This window comes from Neolamprologus brichardi, chromosome 23, assembly GCF_056152115.1.
Source record: "Neolamprologus brichardi isolate AB-2024 chromosome 23, ASM5615211v1, whole genome shotgun sequence".
NCBI classification, from domain to species: Eukaryota; Metazoa; Chordata; class Actinopteri; order Cichliformes; family Cichlidae; genus Neolamprologus; species Neolamprologus brichardi.
Genome location: NC_142125.1, coordinates 32,572,739 through 32,589,605, shown reverse-complemented (window position 1 = coordinate 32,589,605; position 16,867 = coordinate 32,572,739). Strand labels below are relative to the sequence as shown.

At 39.5% G+C, this 16,867-nt stretch overlaps 1 protein-coding gene across 1 annotated transcript; it reads right to left on the bottom strand.

Annotated features, from left to right (window-relative positions):
* Positions 1 to 3,381: 3,381 nt before the first annotated feature.
* LOC148096270 (zinc finger BED domain-containing protein 4-like) lies at positions 3,382 to 4,406 on the bottom strand. Its single transcript, XM_087836386.1, has 2 exons — positions 4,072 to 4,406; positions 3,382 to 3,820 (listed from the first exon to the last, which is right to left on the bottom strand). Exons 1-2 carry the CDS (start codon positions 4,404 to 4,406, stop codon positions 3,382 to 3,384), a joined length of 774 nt encoding a protein of 257 aa, XP_087692512.1.
* Positions 4,407 to 16,867: the final 12,461 nt, after the last annotated feature.

The following is a 16,867-nucleotide window of genomic DNA, read 5'->3' as shown; positions in this document are numbered from 1 at the left end:
TTTTACTTTTTATGTGTTTTCCTAACTGGCTCCATTGTAAACTATTTAATCTATCAAAGCATTCAACATTTAAAGTCATTTGTGGAACTCTAAGAGAAAATCTAATCTCCTTCTATTTTTGGCTCCTATATGATTTGGCACCATTTAATCTTTTCTTATTGTCAGCGAGATAAGACTGATGGAGGGCGTTAGATTAGGAAATGAGATTTCATGAATTTCTTTTTTTAAATTAGTAAAGTGTGAAATTGCAAATTCTGAAATACCGACTTCCTCGGGAATAAGCACAAAAGAATATAGTGTTAATTGAAATTTGTGTTGCACTACAACTACCTTCTATATCTCAGCAATGAAGTAAAGAAAATCCAGGTAATTGTGTTTTCTTTATTATTATTGCTGTTTCGCTCTTTCTAAGCTGCTCTCTTGTGTCCCTGGAGCTCTTACTTGGTGTTTCTACTCCCATTTTGTAAATGGAAAAGTTTGGAATTTAATATACTGCAGGACATGTTTGCCTGGGAGTTCTGTGATTCAGGGGAAACATTGTTACTCACCTTTATTAGATCGCTTTGGTTGATTTCCAAATAATATTACCCAAGCAATGAAACTCTCACAGAACCTTTGACGTTGTTCCGCCAACTGCAGCTTTTTCTTTGTATGTACATTGGAAACTTTTACATATGAGAGCGTCGGTCCAATTCGTACATGCAGTAACCCAAAGGTGCTCTTGAAACGTAATCTCTGTGTGCTTGGATTAAAACTGATTTTCCCTGCCTGCAGTAAACACTGGAAGCATTTTATATGTAATAGTAACTCCTAAGGCAGGGTGGGCGATATTATTTCCACACGATATTGAATCAAAATTCCACATGTGCCACTGCACAGTCAGTTTATTTGACTGGGCTCATGCACAAAACTGCAGTTAAAAGAAACCAGCTACCATTAAATCCACATAAGGGCACAGCTGAAAAGTGCAATACAAAAAAAACGCAGACCATTCTCTTTGACATTTTTTCCTGTTATTTCTTAGACATTTAAACATTTAAACAGTAGCAGAAAATCAAATCAGCTTTCAAAAGCGTCCCAGTTTATTACACAAATAAGTCGCTTCATTTTATGCTTTTTATCTCACAGCATCTGATTCTCAGCGTGTGTCAGACAGCACAGCACACTGATCTCTTCACAGTTAGATCAGTATTCCAGTTGATTTAATCTTGTGATGAATATGTGTCCCCAGCTGTGACGATGATAAAGATAACTGCTGTAATTTAATCACCATCGTGCGCTGCAGTCTTCACACATAAACAAGGGGCTGGTGTGCTGTTGGCTCTGATGATCGATAATGTAAAAATATTAATAGCTGTTTTATAAGCAGATGTTTTAGTATATGTTGTAGACATAAAAGCTGCATTGATTTCTTTGTTCTTCTTTTTGACCGCTTGGATTTGTGCATAGACTGTATATAAAAGACGGCCACAGCAGCAGGCACTTAACCGTAAATAGAAGTCAGGTGGATAGTGTCATGTCCCAGTTTTTTAAATTCATTATGCCTTTTGATTTTGAGAATGGTTCATGTTTGAGTTTTGTTTGTTTTGAAACTAAACCAGTATTTAGTATATAGAGCTATTCTTTCATTAAGTTTTGTACAGATTTTCTTATGGTCCTGGGTCATTTTGACCCAGCGTTCTTAGTTCTCTTGTGTTCTTGTATCTCAGTTCTCATGCCTCGTGCCCCTCATGTTTTCTTCCATGTTTTCTCCAGCCCGTTATGTCTGAGCTCTCCCCGTGTTCTCTCCTCCCTTCCTGTCTGCGCCTCTGTGTACTTCCTGTTTTACTTTGACAGTCTCCCGTCTCGTTATAATTATCAGTGTCACCTGTGTTCCCCATGTGCCCCCACTTCCCTCGTTTACCCTCTGTGTACTTATGTCCGAGTCTCCCTCAGCTCTGTGTCACGTTCTCCCTCTTAGCTGTGTGACTTTCCCCGTGAGTTTAGTTTTCCCAGTTTAGCTTTGTACTGATTTCTGTATCGACTTTTCCGTTCTGTTAATAAAGCTATATTTTGAGTTAAGTCCCCGTTTTGGTGAATTGCGTTTGGGTGTAATTCCTGCCTGCACACAGCTGGATCATGACAGGTTTATTTTCTATTCTTCTTATTTGAGCCTTCTGTTAAGTTACTAATGATTCCTTAATCTTTCAACGCTCCCATGTTTAGTTATATCTCACTTCCCATTTTAATTTGGTTACTTTTACCTGTATCTTGTGTTGAGTTTCACTTTCGGTTTTCCAAAAAATAGTTATTGCATAATTCAGTGATTCTGGGTTAAAAAATACTGATACACATATTCAATCCCTCACAGCGTTGTCATCATTTTTTTTCACATATGGTATACACTTCTTTTAACCATGACCATGCAGCAGGACACATTTTGATTTACACTTTAAAAAATAAAACTGACATTTACTTAAGATTTTTGAGGCAACACTTTTACACTGAAAAATATTGAGTAGATTGGAAACCAGTCAAATCTGTTCAATATACTTGATCAATTGAATAACTAAAGCTTAAACATATTAAGATGAAATGAATAATTGTAGTTGTTACACAAAATTGAGTAAATAACACTGACATGCTTGGTCAATGTAACTGAAATATAGATGGTCAGTTAATCCAGAATTTTGTTCCATTTACTTAATATTGTAAACTGAACGTAATCAAAATTGTACTTAATATTAAATATGGTAAATGGCCTGTATTTAGTCCCTAAGGACCCCTTTACACTACATTCAGTCATCCACACATTCACTCACTGGTGATGGCAGCTACATTGTAGCCACAGCTGCCCTGGGGAGCACTGACAGAGGCGAGGCTGCCGGACACTGGCGCCACCGGGCCCTCAGACCACCACCAGTAGGCAACCGAGACTGTCAGCACTGGGGCTCGAACCGGCAACCTTCCGATTACAAGACGAACTGCCAACTCTTGAGCCACGATCACAGTGATTTAGGGATGCACCGATACCACTTTTTTGGAAATTTCAGTACTCACCGATACCGAGTACTTAATAAAAACATGATTTAAATTTACAGGTAACAGCTTTAGTCCTATAATTTAACAAAAATTTAAACAGTGACAGTGCAACTCAAGTATTGTTTTCAGTTTATTGTAAACTCTGCCGCTTTGGACAACACAAGGGGCATTAATAAACATCTTTGCTATTTAGTGCACAATATTTGAATAAACTAACAACATCCACTGACATAGAGCTGTGGCAGTCAGTGCAACTGAGGTAGGCATTAACATCAAGTCTAAGATGACTCACTTAATGGAGAGAAAAAGTGAGTGGCAGGTTTTTTTTTAAGAAAAGTAGCTTTTCTGCATTATCAGCAGTCAGACTGTTTCTGTTTCATCTATAAAGTGTGACACTGAGCTAAAAAGCCTTTCACTTTCCACACTGCTACATGGGGCTGAGAGGTATTTACGGGCTATTTTAGCCAAAGTGGGGAACCTGATTTTGTTGACAGCCCAGTACTTCGGAGGACTGTCTTCACGAGGGCTTGGGGCCTCTCCGAGGTATGTGTCGAGCAAAATGGCAGCACCTGCTGCCAGCAGCTGTGCTGCCTGGGGCTGCTCCTTAGCGATTTCGTCAAATACAGTGTCCAGACTGCTGCTAGTGCTGGCCTGGGCCTCGAGGAACAGTTTAGCAGGAGGTTCTGCAGCTTCTGCCCGACTCCCCTCTGCCTCAGCTCTGGACATCATCTGCAGCTCCTGCTTCAGGTGCAGCTCGGCCTCTGGAGCAGTGTTGTTGGAGAAGAAGCGATCTTTGTACCTAGACAAAATTCATAAATGTATTAATATGTGGAAAAATAGGACTGATTTTAGTTTCCCCTAAACCACTGTGACAAATGCCAGCCATTTAACTTTCTGGTAGTAATAAGGGAAATGTATTTCATGTTATATATATTGCATACATTTGTATTTGTGTATTTTAGTTACAAATATATAATATTTCAGATGTAAAATAATCTTACATTTAGCACTGTAGTTTATCATTGAATACCTACAGCACACAGACTTTACCTTGGGTCGAGTATGGTGGAGATGAAGTACAGTGGGTTGGTCTCGACGTCACTGAAGCGCTTCTTGACAGCTGCCAGTAAGGTTGCTTTCATTGTCTTGACGCCGTGGTCCTCATCTGTTTCTCTGTTTAGAAGTCTCACTAGCACAGTCACAGCTGGGATAACATCAGAGGCTAGTGTGTCGTAGCTGCTCACTTTTTTAGTTAGTTCCTCAAAGGGGGCGAGGATGGCAACAGTCGTCTCCATAAGAGCCCATTGGTGAGCGGTGAGATAGTCAGGAAGTTCGTGCTCGGACACCCCCAGCACTCGCATTTGCTCAGTGAGGGACTGGAGCATGTAATACGTGCTGTTCCAGCGCGTCTGTACGTCCTGCTGCAGTCTCTGTATTGGCTGGTTGAGCTGTCCCTGAATGTCCTCGAGGCGGGAGTAGGCTAAGGCGGAATGTTTAAAATGCCCAACTATTTTCCGTCCCACTGCTGTAGCATCAGCTATGCTCCTCTGTGCTAATAAGCGTGGGTAAATAAGCGTGGGTAAATAAGCGTGGGTAAATAAGCGTGGGTAAATAAGCGTGGGTAAACTCTTTGTACTCGTTGTCGTGTTGGGATTTTAGGTGCTTCATTAAATTACTTGTGTTAAATGCGCTACCTTTTGAGCCTCCTCTGGACAATTTCGCTGAGCACAATTTGCAGTCCGCCTTTGTTTTCACGTCTTCGTTCACTTTGAAGTAGTTCCACACCACTGACTTGTCTCACCTCACCTTCTCCCAGCTCTGAGATGCAGCAGGGGCCTGGGGGCGGGCACTCGGCGCCTGTGATTAACCCCTTACATGCCGCTCAAACATAGACAGGGCTCAAACCGTGGTATCGGTCCTCGGTATCGGGGGACTTTTAACGAGTACTTTAGAAAATGTGGTGTCGAGGCCGATACCCGATACCAGTATCGGTATTGGTGCATCCCTACAGTGATTGTATTTCACTGGAAGTCTAAGTCTAAAAAACCAAACAAACTAATATGTAGTTGTGTGTTTCATAATACATGTATGAAAAATGACCACATGTTAAACATTTTTCCAAATGAAATTTTCATAAACATGGCAATAACTTGAAATAAACAAGCACTAAAAAGACAAGAGCCTTTCCACTTTTAGCTCAAAGCCTTACATACTTGAAGGATATATGGCAAACCAGGAGAGCAAACACAAAAGCTCAGAATATTTAAAAAACAAAATGAACTAAACAATGAAAAAGGCTCATGGTAGTCAATTACTCTACGTTATCGTGTTTTACACTTTTCAGTTGTAGTTGCTGACAATAAATAATATTGATTTGAATAATTAATGATTTTAGTACAGGATACTGATGAGTATAGATACCTATATCTCAAATATTTTGATTCAATTTTAAACAAAAATATTAAGTACTTGCAAAGAAGGTATTCTGTGAACCACATACTGAATTTTTTGTCTGAGATAAATGTAAATGAATACCTTAATTTAACACAAACACACACGTTAACATTTTAGACATTTATTTCAACTTTCAACTCAAATAATTACTAAATGGATATTCATAGATTTTATCAGGCTCATCTAACATATTTATAGTGATATTTACTAAGTCTCTGGATTACTTTTTAGAGTGTAAGCAACCCAAAATTAGTAAAGAAAAAGTGTCAGATTTCATGCAGGAAATCAGTGTTTCTCTGTCTGCACTGACTATGTGTTCACTTTGCAGCACTGAGATCTATTTTATCAGACATCTGCTTGTATTTGAAAATTAAGAAATGAAATGAATTGTTATAGTGAATAAATTAAGGGCACAGGCTGCAAAAATCAAAACAATTAGCGGAGAGACGAAATTGAGAAGTCAGGTTGTAATGTTCTGCTTTCTCTGACCCAGTCTTTTCTTTGCCTTTTTAAGAGACAGAGGTGAGATGTGGTTTAGTTTGCAATTGCAGTGACTTGTTTTTACAGGTAAGGATGTAAATTTTAAAGCTACACTTCTCTTGTTAGTTACTAATAACTATGTTAATCCTGAACCAAAGCGAAGTAAAAAGCTATAAACTCAATAAATGAGTCACTAAGTGTAAATGTACATGAGGTTCTACATATGAATGATACTGGGTAGTGGTGGTGCAGAAGTTAGCGCTGTCATGTCATGTCCAAGACATAATTGTTATTAATTGGTGATTCAAAGTGTACAGAACAGTGTTATATGAACGTTAAAATGTGACTTAAATTGTTTTGAGTGGTCAATAAGACCCTAAAAGTGCTTGTACATTACATACTGTAAAAAGTAGTGTAACAGTATATATAATATAATGCTACTTTTCTGTGTAGAACTCAGATTAGACACTAAATATGAAGCTAGAGCCAGTAAGCGTTAGCTTAGCTTATGTTAGCATAGATACTCATAGCAGAAGAAACAAAAACTAGACTTTCTGGCTTTATATTGTCGGAGGTGAGAACATTAAAAATGTTGGAGTTTGGAGTTTTACCCTGAGGGCCAATTAAGAGTTCAAAAACTTAAACTTTTCCTTTAATATTTTTTTTTATACCTAATTAGTGAGTTTTCGAAAGTTTTGTTGGCAGATTGTATAAACTTTAGTCAGGGCCACTGCGTCTCTCTCTTTAATAACAATACATCTTCTGTCAGGCTTTAAAAAAACAGAACAAAACTGTCGACAGATTTTTCAACTAGATACATACAGGACATATAAATCAATGCCTGAAACCTGTAATTAAAAAGTGAAGTCTTTCCATATTTTATTGGCTCTTAAATTTTTTTCCTAATCCTTTGATACTGTGAGGTAATACAGAATCGAATATCATTCATAAACATGCTTCTTCCTCTTTGTAGAAAGAGAACGTACATATTCTGAGAAGCACTTGCTAGCCTTTTGGGTTTTTGTACCCAATGACGAGAAGAAAAAAAGAAGCTATCAACATTGTGACCCATAAAAACAGAGATTTGGTGGCAGCAGAAGTGACCAGACGTAGACAGGTGAAGCCATTGCTGCTTCAACCCCCACCCACACACTCGCTCACCCTCGAGCAGGTGGTTAAAGGCAGAGTAGTGACAGGCTGCAGTGGGGGGCGGTGCCGTTGATTTGAGTGGACAGAGTGTCACTGCGGAGCACAGAGGGCTCCACAGCCTGCTGTCACATCCTGTGTCACTCAGCAGAGATGTCTTTGAAATATTGTGAAAATTACACATAAGCCAATTGGTTTACAAGAAAAACACTTCATTTGATTGAGGTTTATTATCGCTTAGATGTGAACAAAATGATCAAATCTTAACCACAGGGGATCTTATACTGTTTTATGTAATTCCACTCAGTTCCAGGTGAAAAATGATCTATTCTTTACACTGAATGTTGACATAATGGTAGCAAATAATCTCGACCCTAATTGGATTCATAAACATACGTGCGAACAGCCGAACCTGTCACTCAAACTGAATATTAAGCCGTCAGTTTGCAAGATGCTACTTCTTCTATTTCTGTGTATGTTGATAAGAAAATGGCAAAAATGGCTAGCATTGATTGCTTTCTGGTTTCCCGCCGATTTAATGAAACGCGAGTTGTGTTTTCCTTTCTCTCTGCCTCCTTTGTTTTCTGCCTCTTTGAGAGAAGAGTCGCAGGGAGCTACAGATTAAATGAACAGTGGCATATTCCCCTAGGAAGCTGAAAATGATATCACACCGAGCCAACGTTCTGCAGGCACTGTAAAATGTTGATAACACCACTTTAAATTAATTTGTTTCATCGCTTTAGAACGAATTCGGTGCATGCTTTATCACACCACACGAATGCAATGCGATCTCTGTTATGTCAAATGTTTTGAGGTATGGTTGCATTTTTTTAAAACTGCACAATTTATGCATTTCATTAAAGTAAAACGTGCATGTTTTCAACAAGAAATTGTGCTCTATGAACGACTTCAGCATTATCATGTAGTGGAAGAGTGACACAGAGGCCTCAGGGTGTCAGTGTAGTACTGCCAACCAGAAAGCTACTGTATCAAGACTGATTTCAGCATCACAACGCTTCAGTCTCCGATTGACCCACATGCATGCTGACATATTAAATATGGAGCTGTACTTCATTAGACAGTGCACAGCAATGATGGCTGCTGCTCATATCACTGCCCGTCAACAGTTAGGTGAGTGTGTGTGTTTTAATCAGAGGCTGTGCTCCAATCACTGTCACTGCTCATCAAGGCATTATAGTTTAATGCGGCTGCTGCCTGAAGCCATTTGCTGTGCAGTAATGTGAGGAGGGGGAGTTAGTAATGAAGAGCATCAAACAGCATTAATGTGGTCTGACTGAGAAAACTCATTTAGTAAGTGATTATAAACAAAACTATAATCATCTAATTCACAGTTTTCTGAACATCACTTTCCAGAAAAAAAAACAAAACAAAACCTTTTAGTTGTTTTTCCACTAAATTTACATAAGAACAAAAAGGAACTGAGAAAACATCAATGCCTCATACACCGTGTGTCAGGGGTTGCTGAGTGGAGGCGAGGAAGTGACCCAAACGCAGGACTCGTGGATAGTTAGGTGAAGGCTGGAGTTTATTGCCGATTCAGTGAACAAACAGAACAGAGGTAGGAAATGGCTGGCTGGCTGGCTGGACGACTGACTGAATGAATGAATGAAGGACGGACGGACTGAATGGCTGGCTGAACACAGGCGGAAACGACAACATAACATCAATGACACGACAAAGAACTGGTGAAACCGAGGAACTTAAATACACAGGTTGAATGATGGCAATGATTGGAAACAGGTGAGTACAGGGCTGAACATAATCTGACTAATGACACAAGCTGACACGGGGAACAAACAGGAAGTGAAACAGGCAGTGGCAAAATAAACTGAACATGAACAAAACTGAAAGCACTGGGTCGGTGACCCAGGAACCCTGACACCGTGTTGCAAAAAGTATTCAGTCACCCATCCGAATCATTGAATTCAGGTCCGCAGGTGTATAAAATCAGTCACCTAGAATGGGTCGCTCTCAGGAATAATTTCCTTGCTACTAAATATTCGTGACTTCAACCCAATAGAACACTTTTGGGATGCATTAGTGAATTACAGACAGCATCATATTAAAGCCTGTTGATTAAGAATGGGATGTGACTCAGAAAACTAATGATTGTCATTGTACTGCTCCAAAATCTCCCTCAGGTATTCAGTTTAGTTGTGATCAGGTGACTGTGAAGGCCATAGCGCAGTGGTTCCCAAACTTTTTTTGCTAGGCCCCCCCTTTGTTTTGCAAGAAAATCTTCGCCGCCCCCCCCCACAATCACATCCTCCAACCACACACACCCATATTTTGCTTTAAAACTCCATTGACGTTTATTTCACACCTCAAATCTTTTGTAGACAATTAACCAAATAAAAGTAAACTGCAATAAATTACAGGTTGCAGTTAAATAAACCACTAAACAAACCATCTTTATGGTGTAATTATTTTACGTATAGTTGTTTTTTTCCTGTATATTCAACATTGCTATCAATACATTTTTCAAAATATGCCTCTCTGTGCAAAATGGGTTCAAAAACATAAACAGCTGTGGGATACTGTCTGTCTGTGATTTGAACAAATTGGGGCAGGATCAGCCTGATATTACTTGTATCCCACTGTAACTTTACTGTATAAAGAGCTAACGTTGCCAAAATGTCATTGTAAGAAGTGTTTGTGGACTAAAAATCCAGAATGTGGGATACGGTTTGTCCGTGATTTGTGCTCCCGACGCAGGGGAAACGAATTCTGTCGGGGAAACCTACCTTGGCACCGCTGTTGTGCAGGTGAAGCCAAAGGCAAAAGATGCTTCATCATATTTTCTAGTCTTTGGCTTGGAAGGAAGTTGGTTTGGAAACATATTTAGTGATGCTTCATCTTCTGCTTTGCATTGTGTGTGAGCCCCGTCAAAAACCTCTCCATTATGTTAGCAGTGTCCAAACATTCTTTATTTTTTAATTCATGGCTCTGCGCCCCCCACTTTGGGAACCACTGCCATAGCGTGTGATTCACATAATTTTCATTCAGTGACTGCTCATGGTGATTATGGAGGCATTATCATCCTCCCAATGAGTACTCTCACTGGGATAGAAAGTTTCACCCTGAGATTAAGGTTATTACTCAGAGCAACTTTGCATTGATTCCAACATTCTGCCGTAGCTCCAGATTGTATTCATTTATACCCTCTCTGAGTCTAGAACGTGACTTGTTTGAAAAACCCTCATGGCATACTAGAAAGTCTTGAATTTTTAATTTAGGCAGATACAGAGTAAGTTCTTCCTGTCAGTTGTTCCCAAACGTTCATGCTTTTCCAGGTACCAACAGCAGCAAACCACAGATATCAAACTTGTGCCATTTCATTCATATTGCATTCCTCCCTTTGACCAGAGAATCTCAGGTTATGCATGGAGGGAATCAATCTCAGGGACCATCAGTGTGAACAGGTTTAACCAATGCAGTCCCTGATCAGTTAAGTTACTTTAAATTTAAATAAGAGCGTTCTAGTAGATTACACTGGGTGCACTGAATAACAACAGTTGAATGCTGTTAAATCTAGCTGCTATTTCACATTCATTTAAAAGAGAAATGTGTTACTGTGTAGTCTGCTTGGTGTGACACAGTTTTCTTTCTATTACCATATGCACCCAGAAGCAACATACATAATGCATGCACGGAGCTAATATGCAACCACACTGCCATGTATCTGATGTTCTGTTGACTTTGTACAATTAGTTTTAGCTTGACAGATAAAATGGGGGAAATGTAGTTCCTTGCATGAATTTAGCATGGTTAAATGATCTCGCCTTTATGTTTTATTATCTGTGTTAGTGGCTTTAAGCCTGTGTTAAACACTGCTTTATTCTCTGCAAAAGATATTGTAAACGGCGCAGCATATTGGTTGTTTTTGCTTTATGAAAAGAGCTTTTTTCTTTAGAATCAGGGAGGTTTCATGTTTTTTTGGTTCTCCAATCATGAAACAAAAGACGTTGATATAGAGATGGCAGACCGGGTCGCTGTCACCCTCATGTCTAACATGAGGTCATGCACTTAGGGCATCAATCTGCTCATGCTGTGATGGAGGATTTGCCGTCCCCTGTAAAAACAAGAGAGGAAAAAAAGGAAAAAGACGAGCTCAGCAGGCTGGCGTGGTCATTCCTATCTTGTGCAAGGTCACAAAACTGCCACTGGGTAATTGAGTAACGCTCGCCTGGTAGCTGCAGATCAGAAAAAGGCGCCTCTCTTCCATCTGTTGGGAGTAAAAGTGAATCGGAACTATTTCATATCTGCTGGTTTTGTGTGGCGAGGAACAAAATTTCTCCTCCGCTCGTCTATTTTGGACGCTCAGCAGAAACATTCAAGGCAGCAAAGGCAGGCAAAAATGGAAGTTTATCTGCTGGGAGGAGTGGTGCAACCAGATGCGACCGCTTCCCCTTGCTAACCCTCGTTGCCCTTCAAGGCGACAAAAGAAAGCACTCTCGCAGGACTCACAGTGCCACACAGTCGCAGTAAGTGCATCAGCCAGGAAGTGAATTCATGTTATTTGCCCATTACCTGAAGGCACAGAACTGCTGATGGCAGGGCTTTCTATATTCGTGGAGCCTCTCTTTCCCATCAGTGTCTTGTCACAACCAATCCAGCTGCTCCTTCTGATAGCTTTCTTTCAGACCTGTCTCTCTGCATCCCTGGTGCTGCGTTTGTTTTTGAAAGGCCATCAGCTCTCAACAATGTCTCTCAGAGGTCCCACATGTCCTTGACCATATTTGCTGTGTGTGTGAGTGTTATGTGTAGGAATAAGCAATTGAGGGTGACACTGTGTGTACAGAGGTAAAGGGAAGAGGTTTTTTTTATCCTTTGCAGAGTGCCTGAAAAAACAGCTGAATCCTGGTTGGTCAAGAACCACTCCATAGAAAATGAAGAAGTAGCGCATCACTGCAATTTACGCCAACAATCATTCAAGGTTCCTCAGCGCAAGAAGATAATTACACAGATTCCACACATGCCTGCACATCCAGACGGCTAGCTTAATTTACTTTGAGCAGGGTTGGTGCGACCTTGACGAAATAACTGTCTTCACAAAGCAGAGGCCTAATTTGACTTGAATTTATTGTGTTTTCACAGCAGAGATAAGATGAGATTTTTTTAAAAAGAGAAATAATTATCTTGTTGTTGAGAGTTTAGGAAAAATATTGCTACCACAGTTGTGTCTGTATGATAAATATAAAGCTAGGGGCAACAGACGGTTAACCTGAATGTAGCCATTCCTGTTTTCCAAGGGTGCTGTGTCTCCCAACTGGCACATAATAGGAACAAATCAAAGGCTACTGTGTTCCCAGGGTCCTGTATTCACATAACATAGAGTCCTTTGGGGGCTATAATAATATAATTATAACATAGATATTGGCCTACACTTTAGAAAACTATCAAATTGTATCTGGGAATCACCAAAGGTTGTTAGGGTCCCTGGGTCGTCGACCCAGTGTTTTTGGTTCTTATATTTTGTTATTTCATTATATTCTAGCTTTGCTTTATGGGTTTTAGGATTATTCTTAGTTTAGGTTCTCTGGGTGGGGTTTTGTTAGAGTTTTAGTGTTCTGGTTTTCTGTCTGTGTTCCATAATTGCTGTCTCCCCTGTCTGCTGTATCCCCGTGTCCAGTCAGTGTCTGTGTCTGTGTCTGCCCTGGTCCCACGTCTCTGTTCCCTCTGTTGCAGTGCGCGCGTGTTAGTCTGTGTCTTTAGTTCAGTCTGTGTCATGTTTCCTGTTTTATTTTGAAGGTCTTTGTCTGATGTTAATGTATCTGGTTTTGCTTCCCTTTGTCTCATTAGGCCTGATTTGCCCCAGCTGTGTTTCCCTCCTGTTACCCATTCCCTGATTGCTCCCTCTAAGTATTTAAGATTTATTTCTCTGTGTCTGTGTCGTGATCTACCGTTTATCTAGCTGTGTGTTCTGTCAGTCTTCCGGTGTAAGTTTATTTTGATATTTCCAGTTATGTTATATTTGAGTTTAACATTAAAGCTGTTTTGAGTTCAAGTGTTGCCTCCGAGTGTCTGCACCCTGGGTCCTATTCCTGTCTGCACACAGCCGTTCCATAACAAAGGTAAAGCTTAATGTTTTCTTGGGGCTAGTGTTAGAAAAGCCACGTCCATAGACATGTATGTTTGGTTAACTGGTGACTCAACAGTCTTATCAGTAGTTTGTTCCCTCCATCTGAAAAGACTTGTGACAACTGGCAGATGTTAACTTTTTAGACCCAACTTTTCGATGGGTTGCCAATAAACTGGTGGATGTAACAAGGTTAAAAAAGAAGAAAAAAGGACAATTTTTATCATATCCTGTTTAATTTAGCTAGCATAAAAACAAGCATGAGAAAACAGATAAGCTGTGTCCCAAAATGTAGGCTGCATCCTCCTGAGGCCATTTGTAGATTGATTACGTCACAGCAACACAACGAAGGCTGTCCCAATTCGTAGACTCCTCCGATCCTGGCCGACAAATGCGTCCTCCTTTTCCCCAGATTTGAAGGATGGGTCGGGTGTATCCTTCGTGGCCCACCATATCCCAGAATTCATAGCACGACCCAGCCAATTCCAGTTTCCAACAATGGAAACTTAGTTTTAATATTACTCTTATTAATCTTTCAGGGTCACAAAGTAAACCTTTAACATATTTTCAGGCGAGAAAGTAGCCGTGTAAACTTCAAATATCTGCTCGGTTTATCAAGACATTGCGTATTTGCAAAAAGTGCTCTGTTCTCCACTTGCTCAATAGCTAGCTGGGGGGTTCAATGGTCACTCGAGCCAGCGAGAACAGCGAACTCTCGGCTTCATCGTTTTCAGACCCCCGCAGTCTTTCGCTACTCAGGTTAAACATGATATATAAGTCACTCAGATAACTTAAAAATGTTATTGTTTGGCTTTTTTGAGTGTTTTATTCTGGAGTAAATCAGTTTGGCTGAGATCAAAGTTATTAGATTAAATAAAACTTTATTAATCCATCAGATGGGTTCCTCCGGGGTTTTCACACAGCTGAATAAACGTCAAACAGAAAACTGATAAAACCGAAGTGTGAGATGGTCGAGAATTTATGGGAGTGTCCTGTTATATTTTAGATAGCAAGTAGCAGACGGCTGAGTTTATTAAACTCCACAGAGACAGCGGTGATGCAAATCTGAAGGCTAGACCGTCCCATTTCACAGCTTCACACTTCCGGCCTTCTCAGTCTTCGAAGGACCCGGCCTACGTAGACCGCGAAGGCCGGGTCCTCCGAAGGATGCGGCCTAGGTTTTGAGACACAGCTATAGCTATCTCTTTATTAACCTAACATTGAAGGTTAGTTTAGGGTGAAAAGTTAAGCAAACAAGATGCATAGTCAGATTTTTTTTTTTTTTGAAAACTTTTAACATTAGTATTGTGAGGTCACCCATTCCCAACAGCATTAAGTCTTTATGCTAATCTTATCTTTATGCTAAGCTAATCTTTATGCTAAGCTAAACTAAATGAATATCAACTTTTTTTCTAACATTTAAGAAACTGCTGAGACAAAAACTGTGTCCAGTAATAACATGGATGTTGTGTAGCTGTCTGTTCACAACCATTTCGTGACATGATTACTTTGCAGTCATGTATTTTTCGTTGCCTTGTACGTAGGTGTTTCAGCTGTGGTCGTTAGCAACACGGCAGATTAGCAACACTTTGCTTGCTTCACTACAAACATTGAAGTAGGATCAATCTGCACATTTAATTCTAAAGAAGAATTTGATGGACTTACATTTCCCAAAATGTGATAAGAGATGCTGTCAGTGATAATATGGGGAGCCTGAACAGGCTCGAACGTAGTTGTGCATCGCTCTCTGTGTTGCATGTCCTTCACCTTCCTTTAAAACACACAATGCCCAGCTCAGCCGAGAGGCTTTGTAATGTGCTGTCAAAGCCCATTTATCTCTGTTATTTGGCCCCACTGCTGCACTGTGAGTGCACAGTAGGGGTAGTAGGTTTGGTACTTTGGATCTGTCACTGTCTGTTACTGTGGGGTATTCCACAAATTCATCCTTTATTCCTTTTCTCTCTTTATGTTTTTACTTGGATTTGTTCTTTCTCCCTCACTGCTCATAAACAGATATTTCTGTGGTGTTCTTCTTTCCAAAAAAGCACTTATTGAGTCAGACTGATTTTCTGGGTCTGGTTTAGCCTGTTTTTTAATGCCTTTTTCTGCCAACATTTTCAGTGAAAGTCAGTGACATTTTTTTATGGTTAATTGTGAGTCCATCAGGCATAGAACCCAGCAATATGTCACTAAAGCTGCTTTAGACAGCATTTTTTATCCACCTTATATTAGAGAAGCCGGTCAGTTAAACCCACAGAGAATAAACATGAATCTGTTTAACTGGATTAAGTCAGGCTAGCTGTTCAGATATTTGATTATTCATCTATTACTTTTGTACAAATACATGAATGTAATATTTTATCTTTCACTCAGTGAGATGTGTTTCCAGCCTCAGTATTTTTTCTGCCTGCATCTTTACCATTTTTATTCAGTTAAAACCTAAATCTAAAATTTAGCAGGTAAACAGATATATTTGTGATATGAGACACAGAAAATATAGCTAACACAGGCAACATTAAAATTCAGATTTATTTTAACATGATTCGACATAAGCTAGAATCTAAAATACAATACATTTGTCATAGTTTCTGCACATTGCGCACACACACAAAACAGCATTTGTCTAGTTGCCACCAGGTGTCTGAAAAGTCACATATCCAGCTTTTACACAAAACTATGCAAATTTGTCCTTTCAGTCAGATGTGTTTTCAAGGACTTTTTTTTTTTTACCCAAATCTACTTTAGCAGTTTGGAGATGTATATTATTTTATTGATTTTTTTTTTTGTCCATCTTTCTTTGATTCACTACATTTTGAATGACTCTTTTTGCTCACTGTTGTCAGATTCAGAAGAAAATAGATATTTCTTGAATGCTAAGAAACAGGACTATTAATGCATTTGAATGTTACTCTGTCTGTAGAATACTTACACATAGGCGTCACTTGATAGAGGTGATAATATGGCAATTTAACAACCAAAAGCTAGTTTAGCTGTGACATAATAGCCACTGATGGTTTGCTACCTTATGAGAAAACTTTATTGGCTCTCAGTTGTACTCAGTGTGACCTTGTAATCCCATATCAGCTTATCTAACCTTGCGGATGCTACTGCTCAATAAATTTGCTATTGTCTTTATTCACTTAGCGCTTATCTTGTCTAGTCGTCAGACTAGATTTAGTTTAGCCTTTTTAGATATAAATCTTAAAATAAAATAACACTGTATTGCAGAAAATGAGAAACTGCAATTAGAATCACAAGAACAAATGAACATCTCTCTCTTTTTATTGATTTTAAACTCAGGAAATTGAGTCCGATTTAGGCTCTGTTATGAGTTTTTTGCCACTGGAGACGATGCAGGGCCACACTGAGGATGGACAGTGTATGTTGGGGTTACATGTTGGGATGGATTTGTGGAAAGATTAAAGCAGGTAGGCTTATTGATTGGCAGATAGGTAGCAGTGAGGTGGCTATTGATTGGGCAAACAGCCAATTTTTGACCTCGAGTACTCTGGGTGAATCAATTGGTTTAATCCAGTGAGAGAGGAAACAAATGAGATGGTTAGTTCTCTATTTTTGGTGTCATTTGTCCTCTTTTGTGGTTAATGAATCTCGTATATTCCTTAAATAATAAATAAGGATAATTAATGTCATCTTGGCTTTACTCTA